The sequence below is a fragment of the Pinus tabuliformis genome, chromosome 7 (genome assembly GCF_031772625.1).
Source record: "Pinus tabuliformis cultivar Carrire ecotype Pingquan chromosome 7, CPIR1, whole genome shotgun sequence".
Classification (NCBI taxonomy): domain Eukaryota; kingdom Viridiplantae; phylum Streptophyta; class Pinopsida; order Pinales; family Pinaceae; genus Pinus; species Pinus tabuliformis.
Genome location: NC_142293.1, coordinates 1,696,166,797 through 1,696,191,889, shown reverse-complemented (window position 1 = coordinate 1,696,191,889; position 25,093 = coordinate 1,696,166,797). Strand labels below are relative to the sequence as shown.

Below are 25,093 nucleotides of genomic sequence, written 5' to 3'. Positions count from 1 at the left end.
GTTATTATGTAATCATGTCCCTTCACCTATTTCAATATAAAGATATCACATAAGAAGACAGGGATAACTTTCCCTTAAAACCAATTCCAAAACACATTTCTCCTCAAGTTAAAAGAAGCATGTGCTCTTTTCATACTTATATGTGAGCTCTAAGTAAGACTGGAAATAAATTCCACCATAATTCCATGTGTGAGCATTAATCTAGATCAACCTATTTGATCTCCCAAACTATGCTAAATAAGTTCTATTTATTGACTCTTGACATCATAACCATAAAAGTATGCTACAAGAACCTAAAATATTATGCTTCTATCACATATAAGGGTATGAATATTAACCTACTTGTCACAATATAACTAAAAGACGAATATTCCTCTCTTCATAAAAAATATGATATGTTTATTGATTCATCAATTAAAAACTCCCAATAGAATTGCTTCATTCATGAGACTCGTATAATGAATGTTGCAGCAAGAGCAACCACTGTTACAAATTCAGAAACATCTTATTCTTCAAAAGTTCCAAATAAAACAGTGGACTTGCCAAAATCGGGCACACTAATTGTTTTCTATAGCCATTAAAACATAAGATTTCACCCATGAATACATGCAGCTCTGACGAAACTTAGTATACTTATTTGCACAAAATCCTACAGAATTAGTCATTGTAAAATTGTTTCCAACAACACCCTTCTTTTAATGAAAGCTTTATATAATAAAAGTAACAATTGTCCTATTCTCTATCAACTCTCCAACAAATTATTAAATTCATTTTCACATTCATACAAAAACTTGTAGACATAGGAGGCTACAACAATTAAATAATTTATTCATAAATTTTCTAGTACATAAAAGCTACAGTAAGTAGGGAGTTTATTCTAACAATTTATATGTACAAAAACTACATCCATGAAATTTTGAAAAACACTTTACAAGCATGAAATCTACAAGCTACATCCATTGAGGCATTTTGGAAAACACTTTGCAAGCATGCAATCTACAACCATTGAGGCCTTTTGACAAACACTTGCAAGCATACAATCTACAACCATTGAGGCATTTTGTCAAACAACTGAAAGCCATAATCTCTTAAGGCAATTTGACATGAATCTAAGATTCTTCCTCAACCTATTTATCTCATAAAATTTATAAATTCATTCTTCAAATGACAAAATATTAAAACAGGAACTAAATCATCTTATTCTTTCACCCAAAACTTGACAACAGGGGCACACAGTTGGCAGCAACAATCTACCAAATCGCCCAGAGTTATGATATGGGTTTTGAAAAGTATTTTTTTGGAATCGAGTCGGGGGTTACAGGTTCTTATGGTACGGATACCCCTGAATTTTTCGTGAATCATTACAAAAACACCCACGGATGTGATTGTTTAAACTAGCAAATCTTCTAACTCCTAGAATCTCATTTACAAATTTTGTCAAACAGTTGGCATGCAAACTTGAATCTACAACCATGAATAAAAAATAGTAACACAGAATTAAGTTATAATTACTTATGTATTTCCCAAATACTTTTCTAAATCATTTCATCTACTGTAAGTGAGTTGAAGGGTTTTGAGATTCAGCAAGCATTATTTTCATTCAACCATTCCATCAAACACATGGCAAGCATCCTCACTTGTTAAGAATCACTCCAAAATAAGGGTTAACCGGTGATGATTATTTTAATACATTATGTATCTTTACTTTTCATCTACATTTACAAGGATTGTAAGCATATAATGATAGAAAATTACCTCAATTACTTTCCTTGAAACTCTTAGCGGTCATTATTTTGCATTTTTATTCTAAGGGTTGATCTAGTGATTCCTCCAGGTATATGTTAGGTATGTGTCACTTTCCTTACTTCTCCCATAGACTGCAAGTTAGCACTTATTCATGCATAACCATTTGCATATATAATAAAAATAATAGAATTTCCCATTTATAGATTTTTCCAAACACTTTGCAACATATCTTGAAACCATTTCTAAAACATGTCTCTAGTTACCTATTTCAATTAAAATGAAACAAAAACATAACTCATGAAACTCTTACCCAAGTCCTTTGGAAATTATTTATTGGAATTACCTTCAGCAATATTTGGCTTTCGTTCCTCAAATTCTACAATACCAAGGTTAGTACCATAAACTACACCAATAATAATTCCAATAATATTGTAAATAACATAAGCTTAAACCAAATTAGATGCTTACAACACTAAAATTTCAGGACAATTAAATTTATATTTGATTAGATGTACAACTGCTATCGCTGAGAATATGATCCATATTTGATTCCTTAACCAACTCATTTTCACAATCCATTTTTCCACCCAACCATATCCAAGGAGAACTTCCCCTAGAACCCTCGAGATGTAAGAGCTCACAAGCAGTACCAAAATATAGCAGTAGAGGGATATACAAGGCAAGCTGAGGAAGATAATTTTTACTTCCTCTCAATACCACTCATGTTCAACTCCATTGGGTAGAGATACTTAGTAACTTAGATGAGCATTTGGCTACTCTCCAAATATCTTCCTCTCACAAACTTTTTCAAGTCTCTCAAACTCTTTGTATCAGCATGCACCTCCCTCAAGTGAGAATACATGAGACACATATATATGAGGAGAAACAAATTCTTGTCATAAAGGAGGAGTAATATGCACGCCTTGCATTTCATTTAGAGGATTGTAACTCATGCCATTAAGGAGAGGTATGCATGCCTTAGTTAAGGAGAGTGTAACGTATGCATTAAAGAGAGCGTAAGAGGAATATTTTATGACACGTCTTTAATGAGTGTAAGAGGAATATGTCATTATTTGATGAGTGTATAAAAGAGACTGTAATGTATTATTAAAAGAAAGATATATTTACATAGAGCCATGAGAGTCATCAAGGAGAGAGGTGTGAAGTGATTGAGGAGATGAAAGTGACTTGTAATTCCCTTTTAATAATAATATCATAGTCTCATAAAAGATAATAATAATAATATTGAGGATTAACTCGAGATTGAACTATTAGGATTGAGTAATGATAAGTTAAGTGATTTTCTTTCAACTATACTTGATTACCCATTGATTGAAGGTGACTTACTAATTTTGGAAATTCATATTTGAGATGCTAGACATGACTTTCTATTTTTAGAAAATCACTACAAAATTGTCAGAAATGATATTTTATTAAGAAAATTCATCTTTGAGTTGCCCATAAGTGGTATTTTTCTTCCAAAGAATAGAGATTCTGCATCCTATTGCATACATCTCCGTGCTTTGGTAGATTGAGGATTCTGTGCCTTGATCTACTCTAAGGATCTAAGATTCCAAGACTCCATATATTTATCTTTCATGGATTTAGGACTCTACTCCCTAATCCTTTTTATTATAGATCTAAAACTCCACGTCTTTATCTTTTATGGATTTAGGACTCCGCGGACTAATTTCTATGGCTTATCGTCTACTCTACTTTGAAACTCCACGCTTCACCTTAAGGTATTGATTGTGAGCTCATACACATATGATAGTTTGTTGGTAAGGCCTTGTTTGAAGACCTGCACACATCACAATCTCATAGATCAAAAGAATCAAATGAATTTCATAATTAATTTATTCACATTTTACCAAAGATTGTGCATGACTTCCACATTCATTTTGGTTTTGGAGAAATGACTTCCGCAACCATTTATAATTTGAACATCATTGTTTACAAATAACCACATCCCCTATTACATCCTGCTTACTACGATTAAGCATATATACTCATAAAAATCATGTATTATGACTTCCACAGTCATTTATAATTTGAGCATCCTCGTTTGCAAATAACCATGTCCCCGACCATATCTTGTTCAATACAAGATTAAGCATATATAATCATACAAATCATGTATTATCCCTAAAACATAATTAACTATTTGTTCCACATAACCATGATCGTCCATGGATCTATGTGTCTCAATCCTAGATCACCATCCATGTCATACACCTATGTCCAGACTAAGATACCAAAAGAGAAAATATCGGTGATATGCTCTTAACCAAAATCAGTTTTTATACACACAATCATAGATATTACCATAAGCACATAGCAAATGTGTGACATAAACTAGGGCTATAGCATAAATGCATATACATAATACTAACTTGCATAATCTTTATGTCATTGCATCAAAATCACTGTCTCCAAGTGTCATCAAAGTTATCTCACCAAGAAGGGACACTACACTGCATACCCCATCAACACAACAGACCAAACTTCTATTCCTAGAGACATTAAATGTCTTCTTTCTTACTTTCTAGAAGACATAGTTTGTACTAGCAAATAGAGGGGCCTTATTTGTTGAACATCCTTCTTAGCTAGCCATTTTACTTACTTAGGACCCCCTTCTAGTTGTTAGACTGCTACTGAAGGAACTTGGCTCTGATACCAATTGATATTTAAGATGAGAAATTACTGAGAGGGGAGGGGTGAATCAGTAATTTAATTATTTATTTCTACTCAACTTAATATTCTTCTTATGCAGTTAATGATTTATGTTTGTGCTCAATAGTTATTGTATTCATTTTGCAGATTTCAAGGCAAACGGTTTGCTGATATGTTTATCAAGACTTCAACGCATTCATACAACATGAAAGAATCAAACACATGAAGACACCAAATATAAGTGGAAACCTCGAAGGGAGAAAACCACGAACTTTAGGTTGAAAGTGATGTGAAGGCAAGTTGCTACTCCTTTTTACATTAGATTTTTTGTAGGCTCCAACCTACAAGAGGCTCCTACCTCAACAGAAGCTTCAACTCCCACTAGTTTTCTACAAGCTACAACCCACATGAGGCTCCTACCTCAACATGCTACAACATGTTCTGAAATGCTCCTTCTCTTCACTCTTCTTCTCTTCTTCTACTGCTCATCATTTCTCTGATGCAAACCACTTCCATACATAAAAAGGACTCTAGCTTCATTCCACATTGTCTATTTTATAAGCAAGCCCTCTTGGATGTTTGTATTCTTTAGAGGAATATGAAATGAAACATAGTCTCTTGGACTTCCAAAACTGGTCACAAGCTTGTCCTTTCATTTTCAGTTCAGAAAATTGTTTGGAAAAAAAATAGAGCTGAATTAATAGCTCATTCAGAAATAATTAGAAGAGACAAATAAAATTTGGATTATCTGCATTTTCTATTCAAACAAATATATGTATTCTTGTTTTTGTCTCAATGTTGAGCTTTCACATTGATTAGCATAGCCTTTGCACTTCACATCACTTTCAACGTTTTACATTCAAAATTTAGCATTTATGTACATTTTCCATTTAACATAAATTATCATCAGTGAGCTTAGTAACATCAATAACATTTATCGACATTAATCAAACATATTAACTTGACATCAATGCCAATATTGCCAACAATTGTCGTTAGACCAAAACCCGTAAGTGTTAGTCAACAATCACATCGTCAGAGATAAGGATCCAGGAGAGACGGTTAGTCCATGTCGCGAAACACATAGAGAGTATTGGTTTATCCAATGTCCAAAAATCTCCCCCTTAACATGAGCCAGGTGTGTATTGTAATCATGACTTATGCTCTGATACCACTTTTTCGGAATCATGATTGTCGTTAAACCAAAACCCCCAGGTGTCAGTAAATGATCACATCGCCAAATATAAGGATCCACGAGAGGCAATTAGTTCATGTTGCGAAACACATGTAGAGTGTTGGTTTATCCAATGTCCAACAAGGTTTCCCACCAGTCCTTGGCATGGGGAGTGGCCTTATGACCGCAAAAGTAATCTTTTCCCTATTAAAAAAATCATGAACCGAAAAATATATTTTTAACAAATTTAATCGTTTATCTGTGAAAACTACGTTTATCTGGCCTTCAAATATAGGAATGTCAAAGTTAACTTGTACCTTAAACCAGGTGCACCTCTGAGGTGGCTTCCGAATGATGATGTTTCTCCCATTGATACCCACTGAGGGATCAGGTAAATTGTATCCATCATCTTGTTCCTTTTTTGTTCGAGGGCTTCTTTAATTAATATTTTGAAATGATCTCCTACTCCCTCATCTTTCTTTTCTTCTGCCATAGGAGGTCATTGGGTTTGGTGAAGTTGGTCTTGAAAGGGTTCAACCAGTTCAAGTCCTAATGCCTTATACCCTGACCTCATTGGGGACATGCACCGAAAAATAAAGAAAGAGTAGACCGCTCTAATACCACTGGTCCAGATTTATATAAGAATGAAATGAAATATAAACAAATAGAAACACAGACATACAATAAAATCTGAACTTCAATTCATTAAGAAGAAAATACACAAATTGTTTACATGCAGAATGGAAATATAAGAGCTCACGAGATGGTAGCTTATCTCTAAGGAGAGATGTGACAACCACATGTCTTCTGAACTATGTTACAATGAGGCATAGAGGGATTTTTATTATTGAGAAATGATGGGAAAACCCTAAACATCCAAAATCCAACCCCAGGAGATGAAGCGCCAAAATTTTGTAGGGCTTGTTGGGATTAGTTAGAACGTCAACTTCTCAGAGTCATAATTATGCCATATGATCTTTGTTTTCTATGCACGATGTCTCATTAAAATTTATCCATTAGCCATGTGGTTGATGTGTTTTTGAAAAAATCATCATTTAGTGCCTCAAACAACTTTGAAAGCTTAAGACATGAAAAACCGCCAAAAATAATAAATTGTGCTAAAATTACGGAAATAAAAAAAAAAATAGTTGTGGTGGTCCAGTGGAATAATCGAGTGGCCAACAATATCCACCTAGATCACTCCTAAAGGAAGGTCCATTTTCCCACTCTTTGCAAGAATGATCTCTCCTCAAAGAAGTCATATGAGAGCTCTCGAAGGTGAGCTCCATGAACATAAATAAGTGATAATTTTCTATACAATTTGGCAACATAATTTTTCTTTCATTTCTCTTTGTTTTAGTCACAAATCCACTAATATTTACGTTGCAAGGCCATGCCTCGACTCCCCTTGGTTAGTTTATGAGATTTGATGCTTGAGTAAGCTAGTGGGAGACAAAGGGAGTCCTTTGGAGGCTCCTTGATGCCACTTCAATGGTGTAGTGGCTTAGGAATGAGCTACCCAACCTTGTCCTTTTTGTAGGTGGTTTCCAGTTTAATGTCATTTGGTCTGTGGACTATTGAGATGTCACTCCTATGGATTCAAGTTGTTATCAAAGAAACAAACATGATGACCTGTATAAAACTTTCGAGGTAAATTTTCGTGGATTGATTTATTTAAATGGAAACCTAAGGAAACTTTGGCTTTTCTGATTTGTAACATTTTCCAACATTCAGCAGTACACTTATACATATCATTCTTTAGTGTTGAACATCTTGGCTAGTTTAATTAAGTGTATACATTTTCAATGATAATAGTTTCCCCTTGATGTGTGTGGTTAGAAGAAAACATATTGTTGGGATACATCACATTATCTTTCCTGATAATGAGTCATGCTAACTTCTTGGGAAAGAGAGGTTCATTTAGAGAGAGTAGGGGGTCTTGAAGAAGAGACCACAAAATCTAATGTTGATAGAAAATATTTTCAGTATATATATGAGGCAAGCATATTCCACGCTCTTGACCACAACTTTGACCACTATGGTTACATGGGTATACAAAATGAATCTTATCAAGAATGTTGAGAAAATAATTGTTGCTCCTGAAGTAGGTGACTTCTTTTCCCCTAGGGGTATATCTGATGGAAGATGGAAAGGTTGATATATATGCCCCAATTTAATAAGAATAACTGAGTGTTGATGGCACTACTAGCAAAGGTGTTGGCCCAGTATATGGATCTTCAATCGATTTAAGAAATTTAATTGATGCATAGTGCGACACTTCCCGATGTGAAACAATGCTAATGTCAAACATTTGAGGCGTCGATGAAATCATTGGTAAATGATTACTCCCATTGTTTGGTGCAAGGTCCACACTAAATGTGCGTGAAAACAAAAATACTACTTCTTTCCTAAAAATTGAGAGATAAAGTTGACAGGGGTGAAGGCATGACCATTTAGAAAAGAAGTTTTCTAGGAAATCGACTTGAGACTTCGTATAAATAGGGAACCATGGAATGGAGACACATTCATGGTGATTGAGGTTGATAACATGATGTGGAGACTATAAACTTGTCAAGGTTGGATCACTTATGTGAGTTGTGGAAATGAAAACAAACTTAGGAAGGAAATCCCTTAAAGTCAGGGGGACATCTAGGAGTGTGACAGAGGGCTGTTTTGACTAGGTGAATTTGGTGTACATCAATATTATATTAGGGTTCGAAGTGGAAACGAGACAAAACATGAAATTTATATTGAGTGGAAGGGATATAAAAGAGTTGTGCTCCAACCAAGGGGGACTAGGGACTACCGCGGGGTTATAGGTATGAATATCTTGCTTCTCATCAAGGGAATTTTGAGGTCTGAAATGGGTCTCCTAAGAAAAATGTACAACGAAATAAAATTCATAAGAACCAATAGGATTCAAGATGATGATGTCAACCATGGGGGATGATCACCATTTTTGGAGTTAAAAAGTAAAAAGATAAAAAAATAATAGAACTACTTTTTCAACTCGTATTTTAACCTCCTCTCCCTAAAATTTTACTCAAATTTTGAGTGGGAGTACTCGTTGGATGAAAACTTGAATTCCCCATTCAAGGAGTACCTAAGTTGCATACTTTGGATGGACTTTGTTACACGAAAAATGAGAAATACATTAAAAACGTGATTATAATAATGTTTTTTCATGTATTTCTAATTTTTCATGTAGCTGGGTCAACTAAAAGTATGCAACATGGGCACTCCTTGGATGGAGAATCAAATTATGCATCCAAAGATTGTTTTCTTTCAAAATTTGAGTAAACCCATAGGGATATAAATTGAATTTTTTTTTTTTTTTAATTTTTTTTCCCCTCTAAAATTTGATGATGTAATCTAATATTATTTTATTATTTCCACTATGTTGGCATTATGATGCATGTGCTGTACTTGATGGAAACCCACTTGTAGCAGAACAACTCACTTATATATAACTAGATGAATCTACAGAAGAGATATCAGATGTGACAGAATACATGGGATGCAGGGCAGTTCAAAGGAATCAGTTCAGATGTAATGCACAATGATAACTCATTAAGATGACAGATCACAGTTCAGGCTCTCAGAATGAAGAAAAAGATATATACGCAGGTTCATCTTGACCAAGCCGCGTATACACGCGGATTAGCAGTACAAAAGGCGCATATGTGTATACACGCACTTTCATTCAAGGAAAGGCGCATACAAGTGGTTTTGGTCCGTGGTATTTGGACCATGGTATTGTGATCCATGGTATTGGTCCAAGGTATCTTGTTTGACATATTGACCTCAGGTATGTGGTCCAAGGTATTGGTTCTAAGTGGTTTTGGACCATGGTATTGAGTAAAGTCTAAACCTATAAAAGGAGGAGTAGATCATTAGGCAAAGGCATTCAAAAAGTCTTGAATATCTGATGAAGTATGAGATCCAGTATGCAGGTTATGGGTTCATGATGCTTTGCTTGATCTAAGCCAAGGAGGAATCTCAGAGATTGATGGAGAACAAGATCTAAGGATAGATTGGGATCTAATGGCTTGAAATGAATCATCTCTATATGGTTTGATCATGCTTATTCTAGATCTGTATACTGACACATGTAATGTTCTGTAAATATTATGATCTGGGTATAACTCAAGTTTGGAATAGTTGCAAATCATGAATGAATATTTACAGATGTATACGCTAGTTGACTTTGATAAAATCAGGTACATATGCAGGGTAGATACATCTAAATAGCGTATACCATATAAACTATGATGTTTGAAGTTATAGGTGGCTCTGGTTGTTGATGCAAAGTTCTGAGTTCTGGTGACTGTTTATTGGTGTCAGTATTCTGCATATTCAGATTGGTTGATTGTGATTAGCTTCAGTGTTGATGAACGAATGGATCAGGATCTTAATGACTTATCTTTATGTGATATGATGGACTAGATCTAGTTGCTAACACACGTATTATCCTTGTATATGTAATGATCTGGGTATGTCTGAAGTCAGGAAGAGTAGCGAAGTTATAAGTAAGTATTTGATGACATATACGTTGGTTCGCTTTGGTGAAGTTGTGTATACACGCTGGTTTAGCTCTTCCAAGTAGCGTATTCACTCTGATGCATGATTTTTGATGATACAGTTGGATCTGAACATTGTTACAGAGTTCTGTGTTCTGCTCTGTGTTCTGGTGATTACATTTTGTTGACAAGGTTTCAGTGATTCAGTATTGGGTGATTCAGAGATTGATGGTGCAAGTGGTAATTGATTTTTTGCTTCAATGATATTGATGGGTCCAGTATGAAAATTGGATGAAACGTGGCCTTCAGAATATGATGTTATGTTCCATGAGTATCCAGTCTGAAAATTTATGAAATGTGGTACCTGGAGGAAGAAAGAGAAGGTTGTAGCCTTCTGTAGGTCATCTCCTATGTACTAGTACATCAGCTAGTACAAGAGATAAGGGGGTTGTAGCTCCCTTCCAGGAGAAGCTGGAGAACGAGAGAAGGTTGTAGCCTTCTGTAGGTCATACCTACGTATTAGTAAATCAGCTAGTACAAGAGCTAAGGGGGTGGTAGCTCCCTTTCAGGAGAAGCTGAAGAACGAGAGAAGGTTGTAGCCTTCTGCAAGTAGAAGCCTACGTACTGGTATAAGACTGCACCAGTACAAAAATATTGTAAAAAAAAGTTTCTTATTAAACGAAGATAGAGACGAATTGCCGAAGGTGGTTTTCACCCACATTGTGTTTCCACCTTACATCATGGTGTTCATGTGTGCTTCTTATGTGTGATGATCTATTCTGTATTACTGCACCTGTTAACTGTTCATATGGTTAATGAAGTTCTGATGCACTGATTAAAGATCAACATTTAATGGATTAACTAAATCATAAGCTTACTGGATATACGTTAGTTGCATTAGACACATTTGCGTGTACACGCGAGTTACCTTAACTGAAGTAGCGTATATGAATCTAAGTATGGAAATGAAAAATTTATTGATTTGCTAATACTGATTCACCCCCCCCCCCCCAAGTATTATTTTCAACAATTGGTATCAGAGCAGGTCCTTTGGTATAAGCTTGATTGCTTGAAGGAGATTCATAGAACAATGGGAAGGAAGCTAAAGAAGAAAGCACCTCAAAATAAGAAGACATCTCAAAGGAACTATGACAGTGGGAGAATCGATTGGGAAATATGTGGAAGAAACACTTTAGATTCAGAATCACCTCAGAATGAAGATGAACAAGCAAAAGAACTATCAGGTATGAGTTTGTTATCCTCTGGTGATACATTTCTCCATCCATTTGAAGATGATGAAAGTGATAGTGAAACAACTGAACTTGCTCTTATGGGTGAGGATGAAAGATATCAAATAGAGACAGAATTTAAAATGCATGAGCACAACAATCAATAAACTCAGAGATAGATCCAGTTACTATGAATGTCTTGAAGCTAAGATCCTCTCGCTGAAAGAAGATCTTGAAGAATCAAATAAGCAGAATAAAGAACTACTCCAAGCTCTTGAAAAATAAGAAAACGAAGTTCTTGAATTAAGACATCAGTTGGAAGAAGGAAGAACGCTGATGAATCATGAAGAAGCAGTGTCTTGAAAAGGAAGAGCAGCATCATGTTGAGGTAAATATTCTAAATGATAAATTAGAAGAAAACGATAAGCTCTTATGATTTCAAGATAGTACTAAGATCTTGGATGATATTCTTAGTAGTAAAAGGTCTCCTGCTATCAAAACCGGTCTTGGTTTTCATGAATCTATTGAAGGTGAATCTAGTTCACAAAGTAAGACAAGGAACTCTAATGCAAAATCTGAAATGCTCAACAAGGAGATGAGAGGTCAATCCCATCAACAACCAAGGAAAGAAATTCTCCAAAGAAAATCTTTTACTCCTAACTATGGAAGTGATAGTCAGCTATTTCCTCCGATGAATAATGTTGAATGTTATGTATGTCATAATCTTGGACATGTTGTAACCAGATGCAGAAGTAGAATGGTTCAAGACCATCACACAGAAATATCATTATGTTCCAAGTACTTTAATGGATATTGTTTTTCTTGCAATATGTTTGGTCACAACGTTGTTGATTGCTACAGAAGGAATATGAAATATGTAAGACATTATGCATGTAACAAGCTTGGACATATAGAAAAGGAATGCAGGAACAAAGTACGGGCACCATACCAAAAGGAGAAAACATCATCACACTTGAAGATATGGAAGAAGAAGGAAGTACAGTCAGAAAGATGTGGCACAACACAATGTACAGACATAACAGATTCAGAGGAAGCTGAAAGCGTAAAACTTTAGTGTTCTAAATCTCATACACAAGTTTCATGAAGACAAGTCACGTACATACGTGAGTTAGACACTAAGCAGTTGCGTATATGTCAGTTTGAGAAAAGCAGTGGGACAGAGGATCTGATATGGTTCAGTCAATTATTTCTCTATTTGATGATGGTTACAATTCACTGATAATATGTGGAAATGTCTTGGTACTCATAAGATGTTTTCGATCCTAACTCAATGATGATAATGTCTTGATACTTCTCACTGATATATGCATGATCAGATCTGACAGTGAATAGATGGCACAGGTTTAGGGGGAGCATATGCTTTGAATAATGCATTGTTGGCATTATGGTTAGAAGCCCTTGATGATGATGCTTATATGGCTAAATGATACATCTTGCTATGATATGGTTATGAGCTTCCCATGAAAAAATCTCATATAACTCTTGGGGTTACATAGTTGGTATACAGATCAGATTTGTAGATGACTCTCTGATGATGCATACATGTTGCTTACATGGTAATCTTCATAAGGATAAGGAGAAGTACAAAGCATGAGTACACAACTTCATTACTTGATGATGAATCACTCATATGCTGCTGTTTTCATATGCATAAAAGATCATATAATACAATTATGATGCAGGATTCCTATAGTTCTTGGCTCTCACATGATTGAGGATTGTTGCTTGAGCTCAAGGTTTGCTAGATACGTATATGATGGATACATGGATGATTACTTGGCCAAGAGAATGGTGTTATTGCAGGACACATGGAGACATAGCTATTCGAAGACATGGCTTACTTAATCACTATGAGTTCTTACCTATATGATGATAGGTTGATACTCACATATGTTGATTATCAGATGAGGGATGTTCTCGAGTGATGATACATGGATGCTATAAAAGATCCCGCAGATCTTGATGATGATGAGATGACTATGGTGTTTTTCACATATGATATAATGTGAATAATTTTGCAAAATTCATTCATGGAACGCTGTGATAATGTGCAAAAGGATGAGTTGATATCTATATGAAGACATACCTTGTTACAGGTTGATGATATCTACACCAATGAACATATGCAGGTTGCTGGTTTGGATGCTATTAACAGATGCTTATGAAGCAGATCATACATTGTATATGATAGTTGCTAATGACTATCATGGTCTTATTTAGATATTTGGTTTCTGTTATAAATGTCATGTATGTCATTCGACGTAAAGGTCATATCAGTTTGTCTCTGTCTACTGTAGTCGTTTGATGAATCCCTTTTGGTCATATGATGCAATTTGTACCCCCACTATGCATGGGAAGGATGATGTAATAATTCAAGTCATGTATAAACAATTGGTATATAGTTTATCCTCACTTGGTTGGGAGAATGAATGTATGTATGAGTCATTGGTGATAGGAAGGTCAAACTCACATAGTTGAGTTATAGAGTCATGTTATTTTCTTGAAAATATCTATAGACTCTGCATGTACTCAGGGGGAGTATATCTATGATAGAGTACATCTAAGCATGAACAGAGGGGGAGCTCAATCAAAGATTTCAGCATGCACTTAGGGGGAGCATGACCCTTTGCCCTTGATGTCAAAGGGGGAGAGTGATTTGGTGTTGGTGTTGTTGCCATCAAGTCCAAAGGGAGAGATTGTTGGCATTATGATGCATGTGTTGTACTTGATGGCAACCCACTTGTAGCAGAACAACTCACTTATATATAACTAGATGAATCTATAGAAGAGATATCAGATGTGACAAAATACATGGGATGCAGGGAGTTCAAAGGAATCAGTTCAGATGTAATGCACAATGATAACTCATTAAGATGACAGATCACAGTTCAGGCTCTCAAAATGAAGAAAAATATATATATGTAGGTTCATCTTGACTAAGCAGCGTATACACACGGATTAACAGTACAAAAGTTGTGTATGCATATACACACACTTTCATGCAAGGAAAGGCACGTACAAGTGGTTTTGGTCTGTGGTATTTGGACCATGGTATTGTGATCCATGGTATTGGTCCAAGGTATCTTGTCCGACGTATTGACCCCAGGTATGTGGTCCAAGGTATTGGTTCTAAGTGGTTTTGGAACATGGTATTGAGTAAAGTCTAAAACTGTAAAAGGAGGAGAAGATCATTAGGCAAAGGCATTCAGAAAGTTTTGAATATCTGATGAAGTATGAGATCCAGTATGCAGGTTATGGGTTCATGATGCTTTGCTTGATCTGAGCTAAGGAGGAATCTCAGCGGTTGATGGAGAACAAGATCTAAGGATAGATCGGGATCTAATGGCTTGGAATGAATCATCTCTATACGGTTTGATCATGCTTATTCTAGATCTGTATACTAATGCATGTAATGTTCTGTAAATATTATGATCTGGGTATAACTCAAGTTTGGAATAGTTTCAAATCATGAATGAATATTTATAGATGTATACGCTGGTTGACTTTGATAAAAGCACGTACATACGCAGGTTAGATACATCTGAATAGCGTATACCATATAAACTGATGTTTGAAGTTACAGGTGGCTCTGGTTGTTGATGCAAAGTTCTGAGTTCTGGTGACTGTTTTCTGGTGTTAGTATTCTACATATTCAGATTGGTTGATTGTGATTAGCTTCAGTGTTGATGAATGAATGGATCAGGATCTTAATGACTTATATTTATGTGACCTAATGGACTAGATCTGGTTGCTAACACACGTATTATCCGTGTATATGTAATGATCTGGGTATGTATGAAGTCAGGAAGAGCAACAAAGTTATAAGTAAGTATTTGATGACATATACGTTGGTTCACTTTGGTGAAGTTGCATATACACGCTCGTTCGGCTCTTCCAAATAGCGTATTCACTTTGATGAGTGATTTTTTATGATACAGTTGGATCTGAACATTGTTGCAGAGTTGTGCGTTCTGCTTTGTGTTCTGGTGATTACATTTTGTTGACTGGGTTTCAGTTATTCATTATTGGGTGATTCAGATATTGATGATGCAAGTGGTGATTTATTTTGTGCTTCAATGATATTGATGGGTCCAGTATGAAAATTGGATGAAACGTGGCCTTCAGAATATGATTTTGTGTTCCATGAGTATCCAGTCTAAAAATTTATGAAACGTTGTACCTTGAGGAAGAAAGAGAAGGTTGTAGCCTTCTGTAGGTCAGCACCTACGTACTAGTACATCAGCTAGTACAAGAGCTAAGGGGGTTGTAGCTCCCTTCTAGGAGAAGCTGGAGAACGAGAGAAGGTTGTAGCCTTCTGTAGGTCACACCTATGTACTAGTACATCAACTAGTATGAGAGCTAAGGGGGTGGTAGCTCCCTTCTAGGAGAAGCTGGAGAACAGGAGAAGGTTCTAGCCTTCTGTTGGTAGAAGCTTGCATACTGGTATAAGACTGCACCAGTACAGAAATATTGTAAAAAGAAGTTTCTTATTAAAATAAGATAGAGACGAATTGCAGCAGGTGGTTTTCACCCACATTGAGTTTCCACCTTACATCATGGTGTTCATGTGTGCTTCTTATGTGTGATGATCTATTATGTTTTACTGCACCTATTTACTGTTCATATGGTTAATGAAGTTCTGATGCACTGATTAAATATCAACATTTAATGGATTAATTGAATCATAAGTTTATTGGATATATGCTAGTTGCATTAAACACAGTTGCGTGTACACGCAGGTTCCCTTAACTAAAGTAGCGTATATGAATCTAAGTATGGAAATGAAAAAGTTATTGATTTGCTAACACTGATTCACCCCCCTCTCAGTATTATTTCCAACACACTATTATTTTATAATTTCCTTAGGAAGCCCATTTTAGACCTAAAAACTCCCTTAATGAAAAATAATCTTCATACACTTTTCAAAATAACATAAAGATGGTTTAGGATGTGCAAACATGGAGGAAGGTGCCCTAATGTGTGATGACTAGTGGTATGGTGCAAGGGAATGACTCTGAATGGTGGTGGCCCCATTGGCTAGTCTCGAAGCGAGAAAAATTAATGGGGGGTTGATTGTGCAAATGGTATACTATATTGTGGAGGTATGTGAGGCCAAGTGTCGATGCAATAGTGCACTCATGATGATCAATCGTATGGGTTCCCAAAAATATAGACGATTCTCAAGAATAAGGAATCTGGTTGTGGCTCAATTCATGCAAACAAACGATTTATGGATGAGAAGTGATGACATGGATGTTAGTAATGTAAAGACTAATACTATATGAAGAATTCCACAGAGTTGGAAAATGACCAACTTGTGTAAACACTCACCTATTACAAGGGAAAGGTGTGGGTGAATATGGTTGGGGTATGGGGGCCTTATGGTGACCTCATTGTAAGTGAATTAGGTTATGAAATTTCCTAAGGGAATAATCTTATCATGCTAGTGAGGAAATGATACCTAGATTGTGATTATGTTGCCTTGTAGCTGGGGAGTAACAGTGGGAAGGGAAAAGTATCCTACAATTATGGGCCAACCGCCCCAAGTGAAAGTACTATAGATATGCAATATATTGAAAATGAATATATGAAAAGAGAGAATGAAATATGGCACACTTGAGGACAATATCGAGAGTTGTGAGGGCCCCAAAGTTGAAAATTTAGCATGCTGAGTTGAGGCTTCCAATGCTAAGTGTGCAGTGTGTTGATCTCAAAGGTGCAAGATACTTAAAAAATTGAGGTCATGGGCTCCCACATGGTATGTCGAAAGTTCTGTGAGCTTATAAAAGTGAGGTGGGGCCCATAATGCCCCTTCATTTGAGCTTTGATGATGTGGGAATTAATGATTCATTGAGTGTTCCTAGTGCTATTTAGAGACCGTCGAAGACCCTGATCAACATGCAGTTGGAGCTAGGTGATTTCTAGGTCCTTACACATTGTGTTTTCCAACACTTAGCTTAGGGTGGTTGTATGGTATGGGGTAGTAAAACCCTTTTTATTTTTGGGGGCCCATACCTAGGAGGGTGACTCAAGGGAAGTCACAATGACCATGAGGTTGGGTAACACATAATTGCAATGATGACAATCACTGTTAATTGCACAACCACAGGGATGACCACACAAATAAGGTGGCCACAGTGGCATGTATTTGTACAACTGTGGTTGGTAAGCCAGGTAGTGCATCATGCTTGGGTGACAAACATTCAGTTATTGCCACAACTTTGCAAACATTAGTCATGCGATGACCCGCACGAGTACAATAGTTACAGTCACAGTGATTGCAAAACTACGCTGGACACAATTGCTCCACACCCCACGCAACTGTACAAGGAGAATTACATGTACTATTGCCACCATTGGAGGTATAGTCCAATGATCCATGCAAAACTTTGTGCATAATGATTTTTTAAATGGAAACCTTAGAAACCTATGTTTTTTTTTTATTTGTGATGTTTTCCAATATTCACAAGTATATTTACACACGTCATTCTTCAACGGTGAGCATTGTGTTTATTGCAATTTAGTGTACACTTTTTCAATGATAACAATGAGTGAATGTAATCCATTGTCTATTCCAATAGAATAGAATGTTAAGTTTTGCAATTGTTATGATACAAAATAAGTAAATGGTACTTTGTATAGATGGTTTGAAGTCTAAACAATTTAACCACAACAAGACTTGATATTACATATTTAGTGCTACTTAGTTAATTCATGGCTAAACCACTTAACAATTGTTGGAAAAATGGCTAAGAAATTCATTCGATACTTGAAAGGGATTGTAGATTTTGGTAGTGAATATGCTAATCATTTGAATATTAAGTTGATATGTAATTCAAATTTTGATTGGACAAAAGATCTAGATGATAAAGAATCCACAATCAGTATTTATTATAGAATTTAGAATTATATCTTGGAATAACACCAGGTAGTCAACTATTTCCTTGTACTCAAATGAATCTAAGTATAAATCATTTCGCAATGTTACTTAAGAAACAATTTGACTAAAGCATATTCTTGAAGAAGAAAGGAATATTTACATCTATTAGATGTAAGTATCCATGCTCAATAAAATTGACAAGAAATCCAATTTATCAAGCAAAATAAAAACGCATTAAAAGTAACTTGACTTTGTAAAAGAACTTATTGGGCCTCTAGGCCCTCTACATCCCAGTATGGGGGTAGATGTCACATAAAAAAGTAAACATAAATATAAATGTAAACAACCCAATATTGATGTAAATGTAGATCTCACATAAAAGATCCACATAAAAACCTAAATGTAAATATAAATGTAAACAATATATCTCACATAAAAACATAAACATGTAAATGCAAGTAAACATGTAAAAGTAAACTTATACGTAACAGTATGGGGTAGATCTCTCACATAAAAACATAAACATGTGAACATAAACATGTAAACATAATGTTTAACATTTAACATTTTTAATCTAATGTGGACACTATTTAAAAATCAATCTAATTATTCGTATGAATAAACACAATATAAATTTAAATCAACCTAGCTCCGAATCTATCAAGTGCCCAGAGGGATCAAATCTATTGAGGTGCAAACCTCTTTTTTGAATGAAAAACTTGAATAAATATTTAAATGTAAATGTAAACAACCTAGTATGGGGTAGATCTCACATAAAAACGGATAGGCTAACCCAGTATGGGGTATATCTCAAATAAAACTAAATGTAAATATAAACAACCTAATATGGGGTAGATCTCAAATAAAAACGTAAACATGTAAACGTAATGTTTAATATTTAACATTTAAATATGTAAGTGTTAAAACTAAATGTAAATATAAACAACCTAATATGGGGTAGATCTCAAATAAAAACGTAAACATGTAAACGTAATGTTTAATATTTAACATTTAAATATGTAAGTGTAAGTAAACATGTAAACGTAAATGTATACATAAATGCAAATGTAAAGTAAACAACCCAGTATGTACGTAAATGTAAATGTAAACAACCCAATATGAAGGTAGATCTCACATAAAAACACAAACATGTAAACCTAATGTTTAATATTTAACATTTTTAATCTAATGTCGGCCCTATTTAAAAATCAATCTAATTATTAATATGTATAAACACAATGTAAATTTAAAAACCTAAATCCATATTAACTCCGGATCCATATTAACTTGAAGAAAAATTGCAAGATTCCCAACCCACTCTTTCCCACTTCTCCATGATACCCAGGGGGAAAATTTTCACAACCCACTTTTCAAATTTAGCTCTCCTTCCAATCCAGTCAGATATTCCACCAAGTATGAATTTGATATGAGGTTTGTAAATTTACCATATTAAATTATGGCATTTTTTAATATTAATATATAAATAAATTTATACAACATTAAATAAAATATAAATTCTATAGTATAAAAATAAATTTATGTCACAATCAAATTTAATATATATAGAAATGTATATATTTTATTACCAAATAGATACCTTTAACCTTCGCTGCTTTCTGTTATTTATAGTATTAAATAAATAATAATAACAATAAAAAAAATTGCCACCTTTACCTGCAGGCAATTACAAGCATAACAATAGTAAGGAAATAATAATAATGCACCGCCCATCTGTTTATGCAGATGCAATTCAAAATACAACATAATCACGGACAACCTATCTGTAGCTGCAATTCAACACAGTTCACAATACTGCGGAATCATACCCCAACGATAGTCAAAACATCCCAGGACGGGGTTTAAAAGCAGGACAGCGCATGCCGCAAGTTCCAATGGCTAGGCTGTTATGAAATCCTAAAATTGAATAAATCAAATTATAAAATAAATTATGCACCCTTACGTACGTAAGAAAATCGTGCACTTGGTCAATACAAATATAAAGGATTATTACAAATTTGGTCTCTTCAATCATAAATTTTGTGTGATCTTGAAACGAACCTACTGCCCAATGGAAATCTCCTAAATGCCCTAACCTATTCTTTTGTTGAAACGAGCCTACTGCCCAGTGAAGATCTCGAAAACTGAGAAATGCCCGACCCTATTCAATTAAGTGAGTGTCGGGTCGAACAACTTCCAAAACAATGCAATGGCTTAAATAATGGCTTTTCATAATCACGCAAGTATTTAGATTCTAATTGATTATTTTTATTTTGTTTGTAAATCTTTGAAATTTGTTGCAAGCATATGTAATCTATTCTTTTGTTTTTGAATTTGTGATTTTTTCTCGAGAAATATATGATTAAACAATTAGACCCACTCAAACTACTAAAACTTATAAAATCTCTCAATCTTATTAATAGACAATCCCAAAAGAAACTCAGTTTTGTAAGGGATAATTATGTAAATGAATAAATCATAAATGCATTAAGTAGATATTAACTGATAAATGAAAAGGCAACTTAACATGGCAGTATGCCTTACTCCTAAATTTATAATTACTCTCAACTTTGATGTTGCAATGACTGACTTTAAAAAGTTTTTGCAGTGTCTTTAAAAATCCTGAATTTGAAGTAAACCGTCGTAAGATACTGACCATGAAAATATAGAAGCAAAAACTGAGCTTAATAATCACTCGAAAGTATCAAAATGCCAATTCAATCCTCAGTCCTCTTTTCAAAAATATTCTTTCAAAATCTTTCGTTGTCTGAATAGCGCTGGCTCCCCTCCCAAGGATGATGGAGAAGACACATCCTGTTCTTCGTCGTCTGAAGAGCGCTGGCTCCCCCCCAAGCTGATGATGAAGACACATCCTGATCTTCGTGGTCTGAAGAGCGCTTGCACCCCTCGCAGTATTCACTATGATCTTCTGTTATAATTAACGAAGCTTTTCCAGAAGATCTTTCCAAACCCAAAAGTTGCTTTAAGAACCTCTGCTCATGGACATATTGAGGGCAACTGGGTAATGTAAGTGTCATTATTTGGAGAGAAGGAGCACTTCTTAGAAGGCAACCCAGGAGAGCAATTTCATCCACATTAAATCTTGAAACCCTTACGTGCACCTTCTTTAGGTTATCCAGGCGAAGAATCAAGTTCGCTGCCTCTGAGCCTGCTACCTGTTCTGCCATGAAAAAAAATTCCTTTGTAAATCTCTTCTATAATGAAACCAAGATGCTCAAAACTTAACCTAAAATGTATGAGCCTTTCAAGTATTTACCTTATCCATACTTTCTATGATGAGTTCTTCCAGGTGATGAAAAGAATTAAGAGCTGTGAGAGAAATCACAAGCATGGACGACCCAAAAATCTTAATTTTTCTCAACGAGTCCGTGGCCGAAATGCACCAAAGTGCGAAGTCATTGTTTGTGTAAAAATGCAGAGCCGCTCATGAATTAAGCTTCATATCCAATCTATAGCTACAATCTAGTACTCTGACTTCGACCAGCTTCGGGGAGTCCACTGTCACCGACTCTGCAGTGTAATTTCCTTCAAACCCTAAAAACCTGAGATTGACCGCACACATTTTCAAATCCCTCAGACCTGTGCAATATTCGATTCTCAGATTTTCAAGAAGGGGGCATTTTGCTACAAGCTGCTCAAGGATATCATCATTGGTCGAGACCCCAATTAGAGAACAGGTTATAAGGTATTTGAAACCAGAAAAATGAGGCGGCAGCGGTGTGAATTTCAGTGGTTGTGTGTACTTCAAACAGGAAAGCTTCAGAGATGTGGTACAATCGCAGTAAAACAGAGAAGTAGGAAGATTTTTGACTTTAAGACTGATTTGTTTCACTCTTTTAAGGGATGCAGAATTGATCCATTTCCACAACATTTTGTCAGAATAGAACCCTAAAATCTTCAAACTTTCAAGCTCGGCAGAATGAAAGAACAGAATATTAACAATCGCTTCTTCAGTAAAGCAGTCATCTGAAAATTTCAGAATTGGTAATAATGTCCAAAGCCATCGCCATCTACGCGAGAGCAGAGAACAGCGGATTGCCTCTCTCAAGGAAAGTTTGGAAATGATATGAGAAGAGATTAGGCTATTATCCAAAGTACTCAATCTGTCCCTTGCCATTGCAATTGACAAACTTCTAACTGAAAGCAACGTCCAGCTCTAAATCAAGAAAAAATATAAAGCTTTGGTCAAGATCATGAAAATCCAAACCATTATATGGTACACCCTGCACGCTGCATCAATCCCAATTCTCTTGATAATGTTAAGGAAGTCCATTGATCAATGAATCCCCGCACCTAAAAAATTGTTCACCTATATGATCTGTGATTTGGATATGTCGACATTGACAACAGCCTAGCGCCAATTTGGAAGAGTAATCTACACACTATAAGCGTTTCATAAAAAAAAAAAGCTGAATACAAAAAAAAAAAGCTGAATACAAAAATCAGATAGCCAAACAATGTGTTACTATCTTTTGTAATGACCTGGGTAACTTGTAATTCTGGAATAATTAATGTGGTAAGAAATTGTATGAGTGGTGACTTGTTATTACTAAATGACATTATTTAATTATGAAAATGGATATATTAGATTATTTTTACATGTGTATATTCATGAAACGCTGACAGCCTCCTCGTGGAGGATTTTCTATTTTAAGAAAATCAGTTGTAAAACTGAAGTAACTGCTTCTCACCCAAGGAAAAGTCTTGGGAAGGAAAACCTCTGGGCTGTTGAGGAACAGACGGAGAAAAATTCCAGGGAAGGAGAGCAGATAGAGAAAAGGGGTTAAGTCTGGTAGAGACCAGATAACCCAGCACAGTAGTGCATGTGTCTTGTTGAGGGCTGCAGGTCTGCAAGACGGCTCGGGGGGAGAATCCAAAGTAAACTGGATCTCAAGGTTGGGAGGATAAGAGCAAAATAATTGTAGGTGACCTCTGGAAGTAGGAACACCGGTAGTAGGCTATCCAGGTATGCATTTTCTAACAAAGCTATAGAATAAAGAGCAGGTACTGAAGGTGTACAGACCAAGTTCGGGTATCTGTGTTTCCTTCCAATAGTTAATGGTAGTTGTTATAAAGGATTTATGCATACAATTTCAGAGACATCTGTAGATTATTGTTTACAACTGTGGTCATCTTTTCATCTGCAATAATAAACTGGGTTGTTTAGAGATAAATGCTCATAACAGAGTCAAACCCTAAAGGCGGTGTGGGCAGTATGAGAGACCGCAGTAGTTAATCAAATGATAAGAAGAAAATAATCTAAACAGAACCCTTGGCTAAGGAACGGTGCTGAGTTAAGCAATCTGGAAAAGCTTGACAGTACGAGACCCTAATCGAAAACCAGTCAAGAACCAGCGCAAACCCGCGCTTATATATAACGTAATACTGTATAAATCACAGAGATATGGCATAGCTATAACACTGCGTAATCAAAGAGATACGGCATAAATATTATTGCAGTATAGACCAAGCATTAATGCGTAGACAACAATACTGTGTAAACCCAAGCAAGACTGTTATATATTGATGCTGTGCAAACTTAAGGAATAATATATGAAATAGTGCTGTAAACGAGAGATTGGCAAGAAGATTAGCACGGAGTAAGCATAGATACATTATCAATCACCGTCGAGGTAACCAAGACTGAAGGAAACAGCTAGCATTTAACCATGTAAGTCAAGCTTATAAGGAGATATTCTCGGATTACCGAAGATGAGGCTAATGTTACTAGAAACATGAAGCTAAACAATATATATATATATATATATATATATATAAACCAGACTCCGGTAAATACCGGTCATGATAATGACTGTGTATGCGGAAGAGGGTTGCCAATGCATGCACATACCGAATGCATGACTTCCCTTAAGGCCGCAATTAAACAATATGAAACGTATGAATATTTCAGACGAAAACGTATACATGCGAAACCAAATCTGTAAGATATGAGACATTGCCGTAAATAAAAGCACGACTGTCTCATAAACCCTTTAGGGTAGCATTGTACAGTAAGCAAAGGAAGAACGATATAACAGTAATAACATTAGAACGGTAAATCGTTTCATAGCAAAACCGGCAGTACAAAGACGGATCCGACCATCAAATACATGGACAAAATCTGTGAACAAAGAGCAATGCATTTCATTTAAATAATAGGTGAGCTGATAACATAGTCTTATAAGGAGTCCTGTCGAGGATTGAAGAGCTCTTAGAACCAAACAAGACAATACAACTGTACTGAAACATTGCCGCTTAAGGAACTGTAGATAGCTCAGAGGAAGCTTAAAAGTATATACACAAACTTCAATACATTCACACCATATCTGGAGATCAGCGTCAACATTAAATATACATTATATGGACGGCATGAAAGCCATAAATAAACCCTAGCTAAACCCTAACAGTTAACGCAGTACAGGTCCCGGCAAGAGGAGGCCGTCTGCAAATGTAACAAGGGTTTGGAGAAATAATAACCAGACCTGAGACATGTAAGTAAAAGGGTCATGAGCCACGCCTCAGACCAGAGAACGATGCCTTACACTTCTCAAATAAACCTCACTTTCTAAGGAAAAACTATAAGAGCGAAATGAGCATACCTGTGAAGCTGGAAGACAGCAAAACCCTTGCGGCAGTAGGAGACTGCGAACGGCCGACCCACCTGCACATTGAGAACTTACGGTAAGCAAACTAGAACAGTCGAATAATCAAATGACTTCAAGGAGTACGCAATACATGACTGTAAATATATACCAGGTGTGAAAACGCGGAGAGGTTAATACCTGAACGACAGGGTAGTGCAGAGGAAGTTGACAAGCTGAGGAAGCGCTCG

The 25,093-nt window shown here is 35.7% G+C and overlaps 1 protein-coding gene across 1 annotated transcript; it reads right to left on the bottom strand.

The window, feature by feature from the left end:
• Positions 1-21,685: 21,685 nt before the first annotated feature.
• Positions 21,686-22,378, bottom strand: LOC149255050 (F-box/FBD/LRR-repeat protein At1g13570-like). Its single transcript, XM_089454935.1, has one exon. It carries the CDS (start codon positions 22,376-22,378, stop codon positions 21,686-21,688), a length of 693 nt encoding a protein of 230 aa, XP_089311061.1.
• Positions 22,379-25,093: the final 2,715 nt, after the last annotated feature.

Bases quoted from the DNA above. Each gene is read 5' to 3' on its own strand.
- LOC149255050 (XM_089454935.1), bottom strand. From the start codon at position 22,378: ATGGCAAGGGACAGATTGAGTACTTTGGATAATAGCCTAATCTCTTCT.